Raw genomic sequence first — 19,641 nt, 5'->3', positions numbered from 1 at the left:
TTGTTCACCTATTCATTTGTTCTCAAATCTGTGATACTTTTGGAAAGCAAACAAACATCCTCTTCAGAAAAAAAAACCAGCTAACTCTCCCCTACAACAAAAACTTATTGTCATGTACAGCTCTGAGATGTGTTTGTCTAAAAAATGTCCCTGCACACCTACACCAGAGCAGAAGCCTGAAAAACCTTGAGTATGGAACCAGCAAAGTTAGAAGTGGCAATGAGAACTGCTAATAGAAGGTGACTTCAAAGCAAGGCAAGTGGGGTGAGTTAAACGATTTGTAGAATCAGCAATATGAAGACAGATGGGAGAAGAGAGGCAGGAAAACACAGACTGAACTCTGAGTTTTCTGCTGCTGGGAGACAGGAAATTTTCTACCAGGCACAGAATATAGCAGCTGACTTAAAAATCTAGTCATAGGGGAATAGTACACATACTGACAAGTACTTTTTAATGACACTTCCAAAATAAATCTAACTACATATTGCCTTAATTACATTTTTAAGATTGATTAAATTTATTTAATTGCTTTAGGAGCTCTACCAATAGAAGTAGCTTAAAAGGCAAAGAAAAAAAATCAAGAAAAAAAGGCACTCCCAACAAGGATTCCCTCTCAGAGGGTTGACGGCAGCTCCTAAGAATTAAAGGATGCCAAAGGGATTGGCCATCCTAAAAAAAAGTTGGAAAAAATAAATCACTTGATATTCTAGAAAAGCAAAAGAGGCAGAATAGGCTCTGCTATTGTTAAGTATAGATTCTGTCTTTTCTGGATCTATCTAATCAATGTCTTTTCCAAGTGCCATGTGAAGTGGCATGAGCAATCTTAAAGCCGGTGATTAATACTGATTTAACTTCATTTGAGCAATGCCTCACTGATGACAAGTCTGTCTTACATGAAAGGGGTACAAAACACACTTGGAAAGGAATGAGGAGGAAGAGGAAGGTCAGGTATAGCAATGGCCAGTAAGCTCCATCCAGCCTTCCTCCACAAAACCCACTCCCCACACCACGTGAGAAGAACTACCAGAGAAAGCAGCACAGTCACACATCCACCTCCTGTGCAGCAGTGACAGGGACACAAGCAAAGGCTGCACCTGCATCATGAGCAGGTCCACACTGAAGACCCAGGCCTCGGCCCACATGCAAGAGAGGAGCAACAGGGACTCTGCATGGCTGTCCACTAGAAGGAAAGGGAGCCTGATGCAGAACTAGAATCTTTGCTTACTAAAAGGGTCCCATCAAGACAAGGTACTTAAGAGTCTGCTGAGCAATCACAGCTGCAGTACCTTGTTCCAGTACCAAGAGCCACAGCCAAGCACGAAGCCTGCAGCAGACTGATGAGAAGCTGGCTAAGTGTGCATCACATCACTCAGCTAAATCGAGACTGGGTGGAAAGGCAGGCATGACAACTATTTACAAACAACTGACAGGCACTCATACCAGCAGCAGCAAGGGAATTATATTCAGAGCAAGGGAGACCACAGCACGTGCCCACCCCATGTGTGCATGGCTATCCCCAAGTTCGCCTTTCTGCTACCCCAGTTACCGACTTCCTGAGCTGCTGCTACAGCAAACAAGCTTTTTTCATATCTGAACTACAGCAGAGCTACCCAATGAGAGGTATAGAGAGGATGGTTTAGAGAGAGGAATGAAATCATTACTCAGGAAGAAAGAACAGCAGGAAAAGTTCTCAGACAGTTTTTTTTCAGCTTTGGGAATCACTTCCCAAAGGAAGTGGTATAAGGCTAACCACTTGAGTAATTTAAAATACTCAAAACATTAAAATTCTGCACTCCCATCAGAAATTCATGCACATTCTTAGAGAAACAAGCATCCCTCCAAATCAGTCCTTCACAAGGGTGGGCATTACGGGGGGCATGGCACAGATCAAACAACTGAACAGAGAGAGCAGAATGAGCTCCCTGGCTGCACCCACAGAGAACAACAGAGTTTTAACTGCTGACATTTCATTTTGAAATAAATATGGTTCATTTATCATGTGGCTGGCAAACTGATACAGCACTTAGCAGCTCCAACTTTGATTAAGGTAAGATTATGCATGCCTGTCAGCTTTTAACCTTTCAGCTGAAACATCTTTGAAAAGGACAAAAGTTGAAGGTGTTCACATCTTAAACTTGTCTTGTCTTGCCAATCTATTGCCAATGGCGCACTGTTTTTGCAACCCTTATAAATAGAGCCTTAGGCAAGCTTGCAAAATGCTACTTAATCATTATCCAGAGGCAAGTAATATTTTTTTGTGACAGGAGAATGAATCATCGGTTTCCTCGATGGGACGGATGTGGACAATGAATGTCTTTGCTACTCTTAGTCCTGGTTTAATTTAGTCTTATTTACATCTTTCTAGTAGTATAATACTACTTTAAAAAGGCCCATACAAACAACCAAGAACAACAAAATCCCGTCACTGCTACCAAGCTGCTTCATTTCTCAAAACTAATTTTTCTCACACTGTCACCATCACCTACCAAATGATCTGTGTGCCTGGAGTACAAGTTATTTAAATCTGTTTCCACATACATAACGTCCTGCTTAATTTCAACACATTAGCACACAAGTAGCATTAGCTGCGAGTGGTTCCACCAATCTAAATGGAGACAATCGTTACTCCTAAAGGTTTGTGTATCTTGGCATATATAGAACTGTAGCAGCGATGGCAAATCTACCAGAAAAATCAACATTTTCACCCAACAGCTATGTGCACATGTGCTGGCATGAATGGACTGTTGTATTCTATCAAGGACAAATGAAGAAGCAAACATGAACGCTCATCAACTTCTTTTCATGAACAGTCACAAAGACTACCTAATGAGTTTAACAGGCAGTCAGATACTTATTCCATAACATAAAGACATCTGACATGGGCCTGTGAGTCAGAATGAATTTCCCATTGCTCCATGTTTCCTTCCAACGACCAGTAACTGAAGGAAATAATAGGAGACAAAGCATTGGACTACTGCTGTAAGATTTTTCAGAAATCCCCATGTGGGACATGGCATAGAGGCCTTATATTCCCACTCCATCCCGACAGAAGTTTATAGCAAGCAATAGAGGCTCAGAGCCAGTTTGGACGGATCGAGCAGCCAAACGCTGCACTGCGACCATCCCGTCATTCAAACTGCACATACCCCGCTCTCAGTGCTCGCTTTCTGCACATATGTGCGGATCAAAACCCGGGGTACTCGAGTTCCTGCACTGCCTCACTCCTGTCGTTCCCATTCCTGTAACTCCAGCGCCCGCTTCCCGCGGAAGGCACCTTCCCCCTTCGGACGCCCGCCCTCGCCCGCCCTCCCGGGAAGCCGCCCGAAAACTTTCCCAGCCGAGTGCTGCCCCTGTCCCGGGCACCACCGGCGGGAGGCGGCGGCCGGCACAGGGCATGGCACCGGCACGGCTTCCGTCCCTCTCGGAGAGGGGGCTCGGGGCGCTGCCCGGGGTAGACGCTACCCCGCTGATAGGGATAGGGCCGGCCCCGAGCGGACAAAGGCCCGGCCGGCCCCAGCGGCACGGGAGGCCCGCGGCCGCCGTCCCGCCGCCACAGGAAGCCGCAGGCTGGGCCCGACACCTTCCCGCCCACAGCGCCGGGCGGGCACGGCGGGAGGCGGCGCCCCCTCCTCCGCCCGGGACCGGCGCCGAGGGACCCGCACACGGGGCGGCGGCGGCTCCCGGCGCGGGAAGCGGCGCTCGCAGTCCCGCGCCGCCCGCCGGAGCCCGCCCGAGGCGCTGAGCCCCGGGGCCGCCACAGGCACCGCTCATCTCGCTCCCGGCAGGCTGCGACCCCCGCGCGTCTTCCCGTTACCTCGGCCATGGCTCCGGGCAGCGGGCGCGCTCCGGCCCGCCCGGCTCGCTGCTGCGGCGGCGTCCTGGGCTGGGCTGGGCAGGGCTGGGCGCGGCGGGACGCCCGGGCTCGCTCCTCGCTGGCTGCCCGCCGCCGCCTGCTCCGAGCTGCTGCGGGAGCCCGGCCCGCGGGGGAGGGGAGGGGAGGTCCGCGCTCCGCTTTACCCGCCCCGGAAACACATTCCTCCCCGCTGCCGTCAAGCGGGCCGAGGAGGGACGGGAGAGCCGTGCTTGAGGCGGGGCTCGGTGCCCGCTTCCCGCTTCCCTCCCGCTTCCATCCGTGCCGCCCGCCAGCGCCTTATTTGGCGGGGTTTAGCCGGCGGCTCGGCCGTCCCCGGGCTGGGCCGGTGGGTGGGGACGGGGCTGGGACTGGGGCTGGGGCTGTCCGCGGCCCGCTGGCTCCCGGCGGTGTCGAAGGGCTGTTCGACCCCAGCACTTTCCCTGCTCCCCTCCCTGCCCGGTTCCACGCGCGGACACAGCGCGGCATCTGGGCCGAGGGGGATCCCCCGTCCCTCTTGCTGGCAGCTGTTGCCAAGAGCAGTGGAAGTCACTAAGTGATGAGTGGGCTTGTCCGGTGCTAACACATGCTCCGAGCTAAAAAGTCGCTTCCCCCAAATCCCTCGGCCGGAGCCTGCTGGTGTTCGGACCATGCTCTTGGTATTTTAAAGTGCACCCCTTAAAATATACTTAAAATTACCGATTAAAAAAAATGAAAAAGTGTACCTTTCGACACCTTTCTGAAGGTAAGGTGTTGGGAAACACAAGCTATCAACTCACAGCTCAGAGCTCTAAGCACTGTGCCTTTATGTGTAGCTACTGGAGCTTGAGTCAGTTCTTGGTTTTGTATGGTTAACTTAACCAGCAGTGCTGCAACTTGTTCATAATTTTAATTACTTTTCCCCTGCTTGTTTTCTAGCTGCATTTTGGAATAAGAAAGGAATGATTCTAGTTTACTCAAGTGTGGCCTGTGATTCAACTCCGTGTTCCAATTGGGCAGTGTGGTGGTTTAGGGTGCAGTCTCTTAACAGCTGTTTTAGCAGAAGCTTTTAATGCTGGTACAGCTGTAATTGCAAAACTGTTTTAGTGGTGTTGGAAAATGAGATTGAAATAACAGACTACCGCTCCAAGCAGCTCCATCAAAAGCAAACACTGGATAAATGAAATGGTAGCTAAATAACTTTGAAACCCAGAGATAAGGACAGCAGGGACTGTATGTTTCAACAGGTGAAGCAATATATAATATTAATGCTGCCAGGAAAGAAGAAAGCCACCAGAAAGCCAAACTTTTAAAAATGGTAAAAATTAATGCCATGCAAAGTAAAAGCAAAAGTAAAAGCTGGAGGGATAGGGGTCTGCAAAAAATGTGGGACACTTTAAGTATTGAACCATAAAAATTTGTTTTATCCAAGGCATTATTCTCTGCTTCTTTATTGCAGGGGGAAAAAAGCACATCTGGTGCTAATTATGACAAGGTTGTGGATTTTGATCCTTGTATGGGCCATTCACTTAAAAGATGGACTCGATGATCCTTGCGGGTTTCTTCTAACTCACAATATTCTGTGTTTTTGCCAGAATATGCAAATAGTGAGCAGCCGTCCACTATAGCGTGCTGCAAAGAAGTGGTAGAAAAATGTGCTACCGAGATCACTGGGGCTCTGAGGAGTAAATAAAACTGCTCAACAGAGTGGTTCAAGTGCTACCCAATGCTCTGCTCAGATCTTATTGTGTCAAGTAGCCAGTGTCTGGCTGTGCTGTGCAATAGGAAATCAACAGGAAAAAGTCTCACAAATGGCTGAAAAAAAAAAAATCACTGAATTATTTGGCTGCTTTCTGGTCTCCTTTGGAGAGCACAGATGGGTATGAAAATCATGAGTTATTTTCCAACACTTGTGAAGTATTAAAGATGCCAGGAAAAAAAAAGGGCTGGAGGTATCTGAGCCAGTAGACACAATTGTAGGTGATGTCAAAATGTTTAATGTAGTGTTTCTATACTGCAGTGTACATGACATCTGGGAGAGTGAGTGAGCAGTTTTGCACAGGAGGGCTCAAGAAAAGATGGGTTTTCATGGATTGAGTAGGAAGCTGGGAAGTGTTTGGTTCACTGTTAACTTACCTTGCAGATACAGATTTTATTATAACTTTTACATAAACACAAATCCCAAACCAGGTTTTGGTGTGTCCAGTGTTGCCTTTGTAAAGAAGCCAGCTGTGTAAATCAGGGGTGCCCAGCTGCAGTTCCAGGGCTGGGGCTGAGTATCCCTGTGCCAGTCAGCTCTACTGCAATCCCTCCCAGTGCCTGGCTGGGAACCTCTGGAGTGAGGGGTCACTTGGGTGCCTCAGGAGCCACTGCCTTCAGAGAAGCAGGAACTGGTTGGCAGGAGAAGCTGCAGCATCTCCTAACCAGTTATCAGGGTATTTCCTTGGCTGCCGTTTCCCGTTTGCCACATGTTGCTACCAAGCTGCTGAACTCTGACTTACTAAAGCCCAGGGAGCTGTTACCCTGTTCTCCAGCATCTTCTCCACTTCTGCAGCTTGCAAAGGGTTTAGAGGGAGATGTTTTTCAACTGGGGCCTCAATGATAAGAAACACAGGATGTGTTTTAATGTGCATGGTTTGCACATTAATATCCAAATGCAAATGCCTCCCATCAGGGCACCCATTAGGCAACTTCGTAATCTCACCAGCCACTAACACTTCTACCTTTGCTTCTTCATACTGTACTAGGTATCTCGCTCACCTCTGCCCCAGGGAGCGATAATTTATCTGTACTGCTCCACTTTCCCAACAAACTTTGTTACTGACAGCAGAGTACTTTCCCTTTCCACCCCTCTTCTTTTCCTTCCCTGCCTCTTCAAAATGCTCCTACCCTACTTAAGGTATTTTTTTCTTTCCAAACTAAAGAAAACCAAATTATAAACCTGACGTAAAAAATCATGGTCTAATCACAAAAGATAAATAAAGGGTGGAAGAGAAAAGAGGAAGTCAAAGTCATTTTCCCAAGGATAGCAATGAAGCCAAGAAAAGAAAGCAGGTCTCCTGGGAGCACATCAGACTGCAGCCACCTGGGTTGAGCACCCAGTTTTCCTGGCCTCACCTTGGAGCGCAGCAGCAGCAGCTTCAGCCACTGTTTTATTCCAGCAGCAGCTGTGCAGTCGCCAAGGGGCGCAGTGAGCACTGCGACCTCGCTGGCAGCTGGTCAGCGCTGGGCTCTGGCTTCCAGTGTGGAGGATGGAGGGCTTGGACACAAGATTCATATAGAAAGTATTATTAGAAGGGTCACTTAGTACAGGAAGTGATGGTGCTAAATGGTTGTGGTCATTGCTTTTGATAACAGCCACTATTTGGCTCCTCATGAGGAATGAGCAACACTTCTCTGGAGGCAGCCTGTCAGACCTGTGCAGTGTGCCCATGATATGGAGTGCTGTGTTTACACTGGAGCCATGGTCTTCTGTCCCACACAAGGAGTGAAGTGAGTCACAAATGTTCAGCCAGGAGATTGCCAGAGATTGTATCCTGCGGGCAAAGGTTTGCTCTGCAAGATTGCCTGCCTGCTGTTCACGGGAGCAATGTGCAGCACTTAGGTGCAATAGAACTGATATATTAACACCTGGTTTATGATCAATGCTTGGATATCTACTTTGTTCAATCGACAGTCCTGTGTTTAACATAAGCCTGAAAAGGTCAGAGTCCACCAAGCCCTTCCTTCAGCTTGCCAGTGTTTAAAAAGAAACTTGTGGCTGTCAGGCAAGAAGAAAGGGGAGGTCACCAGAGCACATGGCCCTTCTGGTGGGACTGTGCCCTTGCTGGCACAGAGCAGGCTGTTGGAGCAGAGGGGCTGGGGGACAGCTTTTGTTACAGCTGTACTGTGCCTTCTGATGTTTCCTCTGACTTGTTTTCTGCACTTCCTTCAGCTGAAAAGCTGCTCTCCCCTCTGGGTGTATGTTTGGGTAGGCTGAGCTGTTGCTGTTAAAATCCCTGCTGCCATTAGCATACACATTCCTTCTCGTTTGTCACATGGACTTACATCTTCCAAAGCACTTTTGTGGGACTCCTACATCATTGTGAAGAGAGTTTGTTATATGCAGAAATTCTGTAACATATTTTGATCCTCAATAAGCAAGGCGGGAATCCTTTTTCATCCTTAGGCATGAAGTACAGGTTGCCCCTATGTTCCAAAGAAAAGAAGTGAGCAGGAGTTAAGTGAAGAGACTAAAGTCTTTGAGATATATGTTCAAGCACTCACACTCATGATAACACAGGGCAGAGGACTTCTGCACCATCTCCTTCTGTTGCTTGAAATGAATCATGTTTTCTAGAGAACTAGATTTTAAAACTTGAGACTTGAAGATATTTTAGTGTTTAATTACCCAAGGAAAAATGCCTTTGGGAGATAAAAAATATCCCCAAAGGATGGTAATTCTGAATGCACAGTAAGTTTCTGAGATTCAGCAGTTAGTTAATTCTTACCATGTGCTGCTTTTATTCTGTGAGACTCTGAGATCACGTGCCTGCATATTCTGTTCCCTCCTTCTCAGGGGATTCCCACTGTTTAGACAAGCAGCTCATGCTCATTCAGGGGAAAAAATGAATTCCACTGCCCCCAAAGAAATGAGCAAGGACGATTGCAAGAGCTTTCCTTGAAGAATTCTTCAGCTTCAGTTTTGCCCAGAGGGACATTCTGCAACATTTTAAGCTCAATGCAGTAGTTATTAGTGCATAAAATTACTGAAATTTAGACTTTTGCAGAGGAGAGGAAGGCTAGAAATGAGAAGGGAGGATTTTGGTCTCAGCTGCAGAAAACGTAGAAGATGGTAGCAGTCTACTAGTACTGAGAGTCTGTCATGAGAGTGGGAGTAAGGACAGATTTAATGTTCATTGATATATAGGGGAAAGAGGAGCTATCTGGAAAACAGAATATTTTAAGCAAGACTAGTAGGCAAGAAAAAAGACAAAAATAGTCTGAAGGAAATAAATAGTAATAGTACCACTGGGAAAATAGATTTGGGCAAATGGAATGACTATTGTATGAGGTGGCTGGCTGTTCTAGTAGAAAGCAATGGCAAAAATGTCAGAACAGAATATTTTTTCTAATACTATTTCTGTCAAGTAGAAGAGTCCTATATTGAGATTGTTCTGAAACCCCCAATTTATCCTCCCCATTATTACACACCTGAAGTAATTTTCATGATTGTGTTTCTTCAAATAATTTCATTGACTTTTTTTAAAAGTGATTTTTTTTAAGGCTCATATCTAAAATGCTTTGGCAGTAATGATGTTTGGGTGAAGATGCCAGAGATTTACAGCCAGAATCTCTCACTTGTGCACTCTCAATGATGCCCATATGATGTCATCTTTCTAGAACAACTGTCATCAATATTCTTTTTCTTAAGAGGTTATGTCTGGACCTTAATAGCAGTTTTGCTTGAATATTGATTTATCCCACTGCCTTGTCATCTAAGCAGAGTCTAATACAAAGCAATTCTGACTTTCTGTTGTCTATTCACCCAGCTTTTCTTGCCTTCTTTATTATTCTGACAGCAGTTGCAGTTATTTTGCAGCAATAAGCTGTGTAACTTGCAGGACTCATCAAGCAAATAATTGAGTTTCTCAGTTTACAGGTTCAGGCTCTTAAACGAAATTCATCATCAGGTAGGGAGTATTGTAGTTTGCTAGTATCCTTGGCAGTAGGATATTCTGGCCACAGAATTTAAAAATACAAAGTTCTGATTTTAGCTGTGTGTAATGAACCAACAAGGAATGAAAATGAAAAGATAATTGTTGATGAATTTACATACAACAGAGAGATTCATAAACAATTTTGAGAAAAGCTCAAAAAGAACAAGGCTGAACATTGCAAGGAGGTGAATTGATCACTCTAGTACAGGTTAAAAATGTATTTTAAAGTTACAATGATTCTAATGCACATGCAGGCCATCCTGGATGTCCCATTGCTCAGATGGTAGAAAGGCATTTGGCTTTCAGCCTTTTGCCTCACAGCTTACCCAGGATCTGTGGTATTTTCTGTAACCACATACTTGACTATGTGGCATTGGCTTTCTGCTGTAGCTGAGGTTTAGCTAAAATTAAACTGTCTTCAGACTAGTAAACATAAATTTTAATTCTCTTTGCTTGTCTGGTATCTGTATCACAAAAAATCTTGTACCATATATGATCCATCCTCCATCTTACAATGTCCTTCCTTTTTATTCTCCCCATTTTCATCTGTGATCCTTCAGATTTCCTCACCTGCTTTGAACAGTCTCTTTTTCTGGTCTGCAGTGTGAGCTCTGGGCTGTTCCTTTTGCCAGTGGCACATGCACCCTCATGCTTACACATTCCTGCTGCACTGATCTGTCCCCAATTCCCATTCAGAAAAGATGAATTCCAAGGGCTGTTGAGGCACACCATGTCCTCTGAAAATGAACCTGCATGTTCCAAGAAAAATCCACCATGCTACTTTCCAGATTGGAGTCTGCATGCTATAAACAAAGTTTCAGAAAATGTCAAATTCTAGTTTCTGTCAGATATACGTGTCCAGTCTCATAAAGTAGCCTGATTTACAAAGCTGTCATAAGAAAGGCCAGGGATGCCTCTAATGGCTTTAAGACCTTTGCCCTGAGGATGGGAGGTTCCAGGAATTATTTTAACTTCATTTTTTGTGTCTTAGTATTACACTATTGAAAATGGCATGTCTGTTTTTACTTTCCAAAGGAAAACACACAACTTCAGGAAAATTATTTTCTTAGATGCCTTCAGCCTGATGCATTGATATAGTAAAGCTGTATAATGGGTAAAATGGAGTTATAAACAGAAATCTGGCCTTGACTGAAGGCAGTAATACTTACATACTATTTTTTTTAGGTTTATGGGGACATTGCTGAAGTCATATTAATAAATTTACTGGAACTGAGATTTGTAAAAAGCTGTAAAATGAAAAGAAGATGCTGTTCAATTTAAATAATTATCTTAAGTGACATAGCTGTGAGATAACACGTAAATCCTAAATTAAGATTGGTCTGTGCTGTGTCATTTCATTGTCTAAGCAGTTCTGACAGATTAAGTTTAAAAGCCGTGATTAATAGAATATATTAAATTAGCTTTGAAACATATCAATTTTGATAGTTTATCTTTTGACAGCATAAGTCTTTAAAAGAAAAAAAAAAATTGTCCATAACCTCCTCCTTTTAGTTTTTTTCTTTATGAAAACATCATAAAAGTCTAACACCTTATTTTAAATTAATTTAATTTCTTTTATTATTTTCAAATATCAAAGCAGAAATGTTATACTGGTGTAAATATCTATTTGTGGACTATAAAACTATTCTGCAAGGCGTCCTCAAGAACACGTCTGCTGTACTCAGGCCAGTGGATTCTCAGCTTGCTAAAGTAAGAGCAGCTCTTCACCTCTGCTGGTTTCCACAGCTCCACTGGCCCCACTGCTACTGACAGCTTGACAAAGAAGCCCAGCCCATGATCCATCCTGCAAGCAGCCAGCACCAAACCTTCCCCAAAATCTGTCCCAGCCAGAGGCAGCTCCTTAGATTCCAGACTGACACCAGCCAGTGGACAGAGTGATTCATGCTGCCTGAAGATTAGTGCCTGAAAAGTCTTGCATCTCTCTCCCTTGACTGTAACAACCAGTTTGTACTTGGCACTTAACTTTCCATGGGCAAAGTGGGCTGTAGAGAGCCCTCCCTCCATTTTCTGTTCCCCAGTTACTTGGGGATAATGGATCTGAGCACTGGGAGAAATGTGTGTGTGCCCCGTGCAGGCAGCCGCAGGAAGTTGTGAGCTCTCTGCTAAACAGATTAGAGGCTGTAACCACGTCCTGAAGTTTTATAAACTTCTTACTCAGTTCTTCTCTGTGAAACATTTCCACTTAGTCACTGGCTATTCAGCACAAATGGTTGATCAGAAACATTCCTCTAATGTAAATCAGCCTTATCGTGTTTAAACACAAATATAACTTCTACCAGCCAGGATGTTATGCATACTGGGAGTGGGAGGGATGCAAACAGCTGGAAGCATTCCCTGTTTACTGAATCCATATTGCCATAGCACTGCTTTGCACAGTTGGAGAATTGCTGTGCAGAAGGAGCAGTTCACAAAGAGTTTTAAATTGTTTGGCCTTAAGAACACATGATTTGCTTTTCATTTTATGCTTTGATTTCAGTCCTCTGTTTGGGCTAAAAATAAGGAGACAGAAATGTTAAGTATACTGGCATTTTATTTATTCCACTAATTTCACTACCATCTTATAGTAGAGAACACCTTCCCACCAAATACTTGTTTCACATTTCAGAGATTTCTTTCATGCTGCTGGGAGGTGTATTTTCTGCCTTTGAAAGCACCATAAAAGTACAGTGGACTGACTCAAGCTGACTCATGGTTGGGGCAGATAATGCTTACAGCTCAGCTGATTCTGGATAGCATCGCCGGTTATTTATACAACATGCTTAAGGCTTTCAAGTGACTTGTTTGTTCTTCCTTATTTAAAATTTAATTTTATACCAGGCAGGCCTTGGGTATTTATGTAACAATTTTATCTGCTACACCTCATCCTTTTACTGGAGGTAAACTGAATGCAAGTGGTGTAATTTTTGTTTGGAGGCATTTTTATTTTTGGTTGGGAAAGGATGGGACTGAAGTGAAAATGAAGGTTGTCGTTCTTGTTGTCTGGACATTTTTGCTTAAGTCATACTCTCAGCCTTGACTTCTAAGTGCAAACAGGAACCTGAGTCACTTGTAGGAAAAGGTACAGACTTGTTTGTGACACTTCACCTGCAGGAGAAGGTTTGTCCTTTGCTCTTATTCAGTTGTTGAAGTAAAACCAAATGACACAGCACTGATAAATCCATATAGTGAACTACTTGTATCACCTTACTCTCTTTATCTTACTGGACTTACTGTCTTAAGAGCACTGTGGTATTTCTGGAAGCAAGCTTTTTTCTTGGGATACAGGAAATTTAATTTAAAATATAAAAGATTTTTTTTCACAAGGTAATTTTTATAATTTTTTCTTCTCACAGAAGTCATTGAATCACCTAGTAAAAGAAATACTCAGTTATGAGGTAATTCATGTCTAAAAGAAAATCCCAGGGTGGTTGTATTAAATGTCTTGCTGTGTCTTGCTCATCCACCAACTACACAATATGCAGTTAATTTCATATAGGAGTTCATTGACACTTTACTCACATGGCACTCTCTTGTGGAATATATTTAGGGTTTCATATTCTTATGCTTATATCCAGTGGTGGAGTGTCCCCTCAATGATACAGTGCTTTCCTGGCTGAGCAAGGAATGTGAATTCTGGTGTCTGGTTCCTTAAATTTTCTGTCATCTTCTTTTCTTTCCAGTACTGGCAAATAAAAGACAAAAAAAAAATACGTGATTACATTTCTTGAAGTGAGGGAAATGAGGTGGATTAATTATTCCGTAAGTGGAATCTGAATCTTGATCTATTTATGTCTGTACATATATATGCATACACAAAGATGCATATACATATGTATGTATGTATTACAATATTCTCTGAGAAGAGTAACAAGTTTCTTATTAGCATTTAAGTTCCCAGTTAAGTTTCATACCCCTACTGGTGTACCTATTTTTTCTAGAAATAGGTAAGATTTGTCACTCTTTATTTTGGATAGGTAATTGCTCTAACTTATGCTGCTGTATGACCCTGAGATGCCACTGCTGCTCGTGACTTTTCTAGGGAAAGCATGAACCTTAGTGAGCACATGAGTTCATGAGAAACTAGTGAAGCCTCTTCTGCTAAGTGCTTGTATCTTTATGGTTTGCTTGCTTTTTAAATGAGCTACGGCAATATTTGAATTTGATATCAAAATTATTTTATAACTAAACTGTCCTTCCCTTCTCCTGTGGGGTGATTGGGCAGCAGGCTGCAGTACTTATGGCTGCTGCACCCTGTTTCTGACAGCATGAAGGATGGTGCTGTGCTGCTGGCATGGCTCAGCAGCCCTGGGCTTATGCCATTTGCTTCATATTAGGCCCCTGGCTTGAAATATCTCAGCGAGGAAATGTCCCGTGGTAACTGCCAAAGCTTTTTGTTTCACAACCCTTTTTCTACTGGTGCCCCAAGTCCCCACCCCAGGTCAGCCACCCCACAAACCCTCATCCCAGGCTGCTGCTGTCAGCCTTGCTGCTGCTCTAAACTTTGTGCCTGTCCTTGAGTGTTTTTCCAGATGCTCAGCTGCTCAGCTGCTGCAGTACTTTTGGCTACTGGTGCTGCTGGCCAATTCCAGTTCAAAATACATTCTTCTGTTAAAAATATTCCTCAGGCAACCAAAAATATTCACGTCTCATCTCTTTCTGCGTTTTCTAGAGATCCACTAATGGGGTCCAAACACTATGGGGCACACATAGATACACCTGCTTCAATGATGAGATGAAAAACCTTTCATGTTTCCATGTTAACTGGGCTAAAAAATGAGCCAGTAGTTTAAAAATGTAATTTGGCTGTGCAAAATTGAGATACTGCATATATACCACTTTCTAATATACTACCACCCACTTGAAATTATTATTCAAACATGCAAATCAGGTAATCCGAAAGAAAAGCCTGGCCACCTGTTCTCTGTGGTCTGCTTCTTCTATTGTTCCACCATCCTTTGAAAATTATTTTATTGAAAACACTTTCACGAGCTGGCTGGCTGTTTTCCTGGAAAATAGCTTCTGAATAAATAATAGGATGTGGTGGAAACTCTATGGAAACTGTGGGGTTGTCAGCTCTGATTCCAGCTGTTGTCCTCATCCACATCTCCATTGTAACCAGTGGATCTATTAAAGTGTAAATCTTGTGGTTTCCTCCCTGACAGACGTCCAAGCTTTTTCCTCCACATTTCTACTGTGTGGACAATTTTCATTAGGTCTTTTACAAGTCCATGAACTTTCTCCAGAAGGGATGATCATTAGTAATTACCAATTTGGTTGTAATAGTTTGGTAAACCTGTTAATCTAGAGTCTGTTGGCCTCATAGACTCACTTAAATTGCAATACTAGAAAGGGAAATTAGTAAAAATGAAGCATAGTTTTGATTTTTGCAAGATATCCTGTGCAGCTCTTTTTGCAAATGATGGGCTCATTTTATTCCGAACTCCTAAATCTAGAATTCCCTGTGAGGTTTGATATCTTAGTCAGAGTATGTATTTAACATAATACCTATATAAAGAAAAGAAAAAGAGAAACGTGAGTACTTTAGAACAATTCTATTTCACATGACAAACCCGATTTTTTTCTACTACCTTAAATACATTATTCTGTGTTTTAGTTTGTTTTGAGTTTCTATTTTCATAACATAGAACTAGTTTCTTATTTTTTTGTGTTCCTCAGTTCTATAGACAGTGAGAGAAAATAACACCCTAAAGGTCCTGGCAGAGGCTTCTGAAGATACAAACTACAATAGGTGTGGTGTGCTTTCCCTCTGGGTAATGATTCTGCAAGGCAGGGCAGCGTTGCTTCATGTGGGATTGTCTCATTTTAAGATGTTAAAAGAGTGGTTACATTATGATTTCTTTTCCCACTAAATAGTGCCAAAATATTTTTAAAACAGGATTTCATTAAAACAGGTCAGACTTTGTCACACACAAATAATTAGGAAAAAAAGGCAGCAACGTTTTGAAGAGAATTAAAAGTACTTGAGTTTAGTATACAAAAACACTAATCTTCCACTGGAGAATAGGGAAAAGGCACGGCTGGCATGGACTTTCTTCTGTCTCTTGTTTTCTTGAGCAAGAAGAAAGGAATGATGTTTCTCCCCTAATTTTCTAATAAAACTATGAAAGAAAATTGAAATAGTACCAACAGACCTGAAACTCTAGTACTCTTCTTCATTGCTTCATTAAATTGAGTCCAGTAATGGAGAAATGTACTTCAGGGCTGAGCATCAACTGAGTTTACTGCAACTTATTAAAAAGAAGACTTTCCATTTGCAATACATCTATATTAAAAAAAAAAAGGCAGCTTTTTTTTTTTCTCCCCAGCTTAGTCTGAAAACATTTTTGTGAGCCAGAAGTTGCTAGACCTGCCTGTCTCCCAGCTCAGAGCTGTACCTGATCTCAGGGCTGTAACATCTGCTGGGCTTCCTCAGAAACTCCTGCTCTGCTGAAGGTCTGCCAAGTAAGAGATATTCCAGACAGACCATTTCACATTCAACAATGCAGATTTTTTTTTGACAAAAGTTGGTTGCAGCAGTGATCTTATAAATAGCTCTGTCTTATCTTTGGCTATGGTACCAAGCATGGAGATAGGAGATACTATCTTTTAATGTGACCTTGGACTAGTTTTAGCTTAAATAATAATTTTAATGGAGCTTGTAAGCAGAGTTTCACTTTTCTGACCCTTCATAAAATTTGTGATGCAGGTATCAGCTTGCTGGAGCTTGCTAGCATCCTTTTCCTGGCAAGAGTAGGAACAAGAACTGTGACCCTGGGCCAGATGGCTCTGGAGCAGGACTTTGAGGGAGGTGACAGTGTCTGCTTGCTTTGGTTCTTCCCAAGATTATTGGTCATTGCTGGACACACAAACCAGATCAAGTGGCTGTGCTATGATCATTCTTACTTTTTTAGTGTACAAGGTGTACAAGCCTTACTGAAGCCTCTTCTGCTATTGAGCAATAAAGTATTCCCTCTTCCTGTAGACTTCCTTCCAGACATATTTTCTGCTGCTTACCAGGACCTCAGCTGGTTTTGGAGCCTTTGTGTCTGTGAGGACATTTAACAGATTTCTCTCCTCTGCACATTTTTATAGGCACTTAATTTTCTGAAGAAATTTCTATCTCTGCTGAGGTTTTTTTTTTTCAATCTATGTAAGAAAATTAAACAATCTAAATATGCAGAGCTTGGTTGGCAAATGAGGGAGGAGGATTAACCTCTACAAGTATTCAAAGGACACAGACATCAAGGAAGGAGAGGAATTTGTTAGGAGTATCCAAGACTTTATACTAGACTCAAGAATAACTAAAACCAGAGCAAAAATGTGTTTTTGGACAAGTACAAGGAAAAAACCTCCAAGGTTTAGTGCTTTGTGGATGAAACTCCAAAAATAAAACTCTTTTGTCTCATAATTTGTAAAGTTCTCTGGAATTCTGCGGATAGAAGCATGCAGTAGAAGGATGGAAAAGGTGACCCAAGAGTCATGATTGAAGTTCTCTAGGGAGAAACAAATTTATTATTGGTGTCATTTGCATGATGGCAGTCTACAGACAGAAAATAAGACTGAAGGGAAATGTTCACACATGCCCTGAGAGAATTGTCGACTAAAGCTCTGATCTGCAATTGAGTCTGTAGAGATGAACCCTGGAGACACAGGATTGTGGAATTCCAGTGCCTGGAGGGTTCTGCAGAGCCACTTATGTGGCTGCAGACTAAGATCTGTGCCAAGAGACCCAGCTTCAGCTTGTATCCACTGAGTGTGCAGGTGGCACCATCCTGGGTGTTCAGGTGTTTTATCTGGAGCTCTGGGAGACTTAATTGCTGATGAAAATCACCCATCTGCTTCATCTTTCCCATTCAATGTCTTTGTCTTGTTCTAAAAAGTGGCAGAGGTGCCTCTTAGCTGGTAAAAGAGAATCCCAGCAGTTTCAGAGAGTGCTCCCCAGCCCAGGATCAGGTACACAAGTTGCTGGTGCATGTTCAGACATCCTTACTAGAATGGACTTGTCTGCCTGACTAATCTGATCTGTGAGCAGAGAAGAAACTGCCCTTCCCCTTAATTTTTTCAAGTAACTTGTCTGAAAACAGTTGGCTCTTGAATGTGTTTGTGGTTTGGACTCTAAGTCCCTTTCTAGGAAAATGAGAAGCTTTTGTAAACCAGATGATTACAGGACAATGCAAAACAAGCCCCGAACCTATGTTTGTTGTCTTGTTATGGGACTTATGAACAGAAGCTGTTCAGAAAACTGCTTGGGGACACTTTATTTTCATTTTGGACATTTATATTCTCATGTACAAAAACCATTGGCTTTCTATTTTTAAAAATTATAACTGGAATATCTCAACCCTGTAACTTAGGGAATGTATTTGAAATTATATGAAGTCTGCACTTGAGATGAAGGTATGAGACCAGTAGCAATCTCTGTATTGCTTTCTGAGGCAGTGTTACATGAATTTTAGTACATTAGACATTCATTATTTTCACTGAGGGATCAGAAATGCATGCAGTGTTGGAAATGCAGCTGCACCATAAAATTATCTATTTTTAAGACATGAAATTGTATCTAATGAAGCCTTCTCAAGGCCTGCACTCACAGTTGTACTCCTTAGCTACTCATTAAACCCATCTTAGAACCTTGGCATACAGAAGGACATATTTTCTTCCCTGTTTCCATATCTTCACATCTCTTTCTCTCTTTTTCCTTTTCTATTTTTCTTGCATATCAGTTCCTCCATCATCTGTTCAGTTCAGTGCATTCTCCCAGCCTGAGTGAAAAATTTTGAAAATCCCAAAGGAGGCAGCAGGAAATGAAGATGCAGAAACAAGAAGGAAGCTCTTACTCATGAAATGGTGTGGCACTCTTGGCAAGAGGGGAAAAAATGTGGTGGAGAGAGAAAGAATGTACATGCTTAAAATCCAGCCTGAACTGGGGCCATTCCTTTTCTGTTTCTTCCTAGCTTCTGCCTGGCTGAACTGAGGACTTTGGCCTTTACCCCTAGTTAATGAGCAGGAGAAACACAAACCCCCATGAAGCTAGCCTAAACCAAAAAGGATGTGTATAATATGCTTATTTTTGAGGGACATCAAGTAGTAACCTTTGAACTGAAGTTTACTCCAGTAAACAAGACAAGAACTTCAGTTCTGAGAGTGGATTGTGAGAGTAAATATTTCTGCTTGAAATATTTTTTACATTCCAGAAATAGCTGGTGTTTTATATGAACTGCAGATATGCAACCCATTCTAAATCAGTATAATTTTCCTTTGAGATGTAGTGTTTATCCCTCTTCTATATCTTTAACTTATAATAAGACTTATAACAATTTTCCTGTTGGATGTGTACTGTTCTTTCTTTCAGCTCATAATTATTTTACTCAGAATTATTTTTGTTTTCATCACCAGCTACTATGAGTATGCCTGTTTCTTGCTTACTGCTGTAACTGGTGTTAAATGAAAAATGATCTGAACTGGCTTCCAGTAGAAATTAGCTTAGTTGCTGATGGCTCTCTAGCAATGGCCAAATGAAACACGGAAAGGTTTGCAGTAGGCGTCTAGGAAGGCTGGGAAGGCTCTGTGTTTACCTGGAGATGAGCTCTGTGGTGTCATGGTTATGTTCCTTGTAATATCTGAAGTAGCTGGGGAAGAGCTTATTTATGCATTTCTGCACATCAGCCAAAATTACTGCAGAAGCTACAGTCGAGCTTCTGGGGTTTCTTCAAGCCAAACACCATTTAAGATATCGTAGTTACTGTTTCAAATGTTTCCTAAAATCAAGTTGTTGCTGATTATAACCATGAAATTGTTTTCTTTTTTATAGTAAGAAACAAAGTGTCTTTGTTTGTCAGATGTAATCCCTTTTTATAACCCAGTTCTTCCATTGTCTAGACCCTATTACTGATAGCTTCTATTAGTGGAGCAAATTGTCTCTAATTTGGAATTCAGAGTGGACAACCTGTCAGTATTTCTATTTTACCTTTTAAAAAAACAAGTCAGTTTTCTGAGTGTTTGAGTGTGAAAAAATTTCTCACACACCATGTTGAATTCTGTTCTGAATTGCTCCTTTTCCCTCCAAACTTTAATGATCACATGAAATGGCAACGCAGAAGACCTGTATACCTC

The 19,641-nt window shown here is 42.5% G+C and overlaps 1 protein-coding gene across 1 annotated transcript in view; it reads right to left on the bottom strand.

The window, feature by feature from the left end:
- Positions 1-3,911, bottom strand: part of ITGB1 (integrin subunit beta 1) — a 43,144-nt gene extending 39,233 nt beyond the window's left edge. The window contains exon 1 of the mRNA XM_053952646.1: positions 3,815-3,911. Coding sequence (XP_053808621.1) covers positions 3,815-3,823 — 9 coding nt within the window. The 5' untranslated portion in view covers positions 3,824-3,911. The remainder of the gene's footprint in view (positions 1-3,814) is intronic.
- Between the last annotated feature and the right edge of the window lie 15,730 nt (positions 3,912-19,641).

Source organism: Vidua chalybeata, chromosome 1 (assembly GCF_026979565.1).
Source record: "Vidua chalybeata isolate OUT-0048 chromosome 1, bVidCha1 merged haplotype, whole genome shotgun sequence".
Classification (NCBI taxonomy): domain Eukaryota; kingdom Metazoa; phylum Chordata; class Aves; order Passeriformes; family Viduidae; genus Vidua; species Vidua chalybeata.
This window is presented reverse-complemented; position numbering and strand designations above follow the sequence as displayed.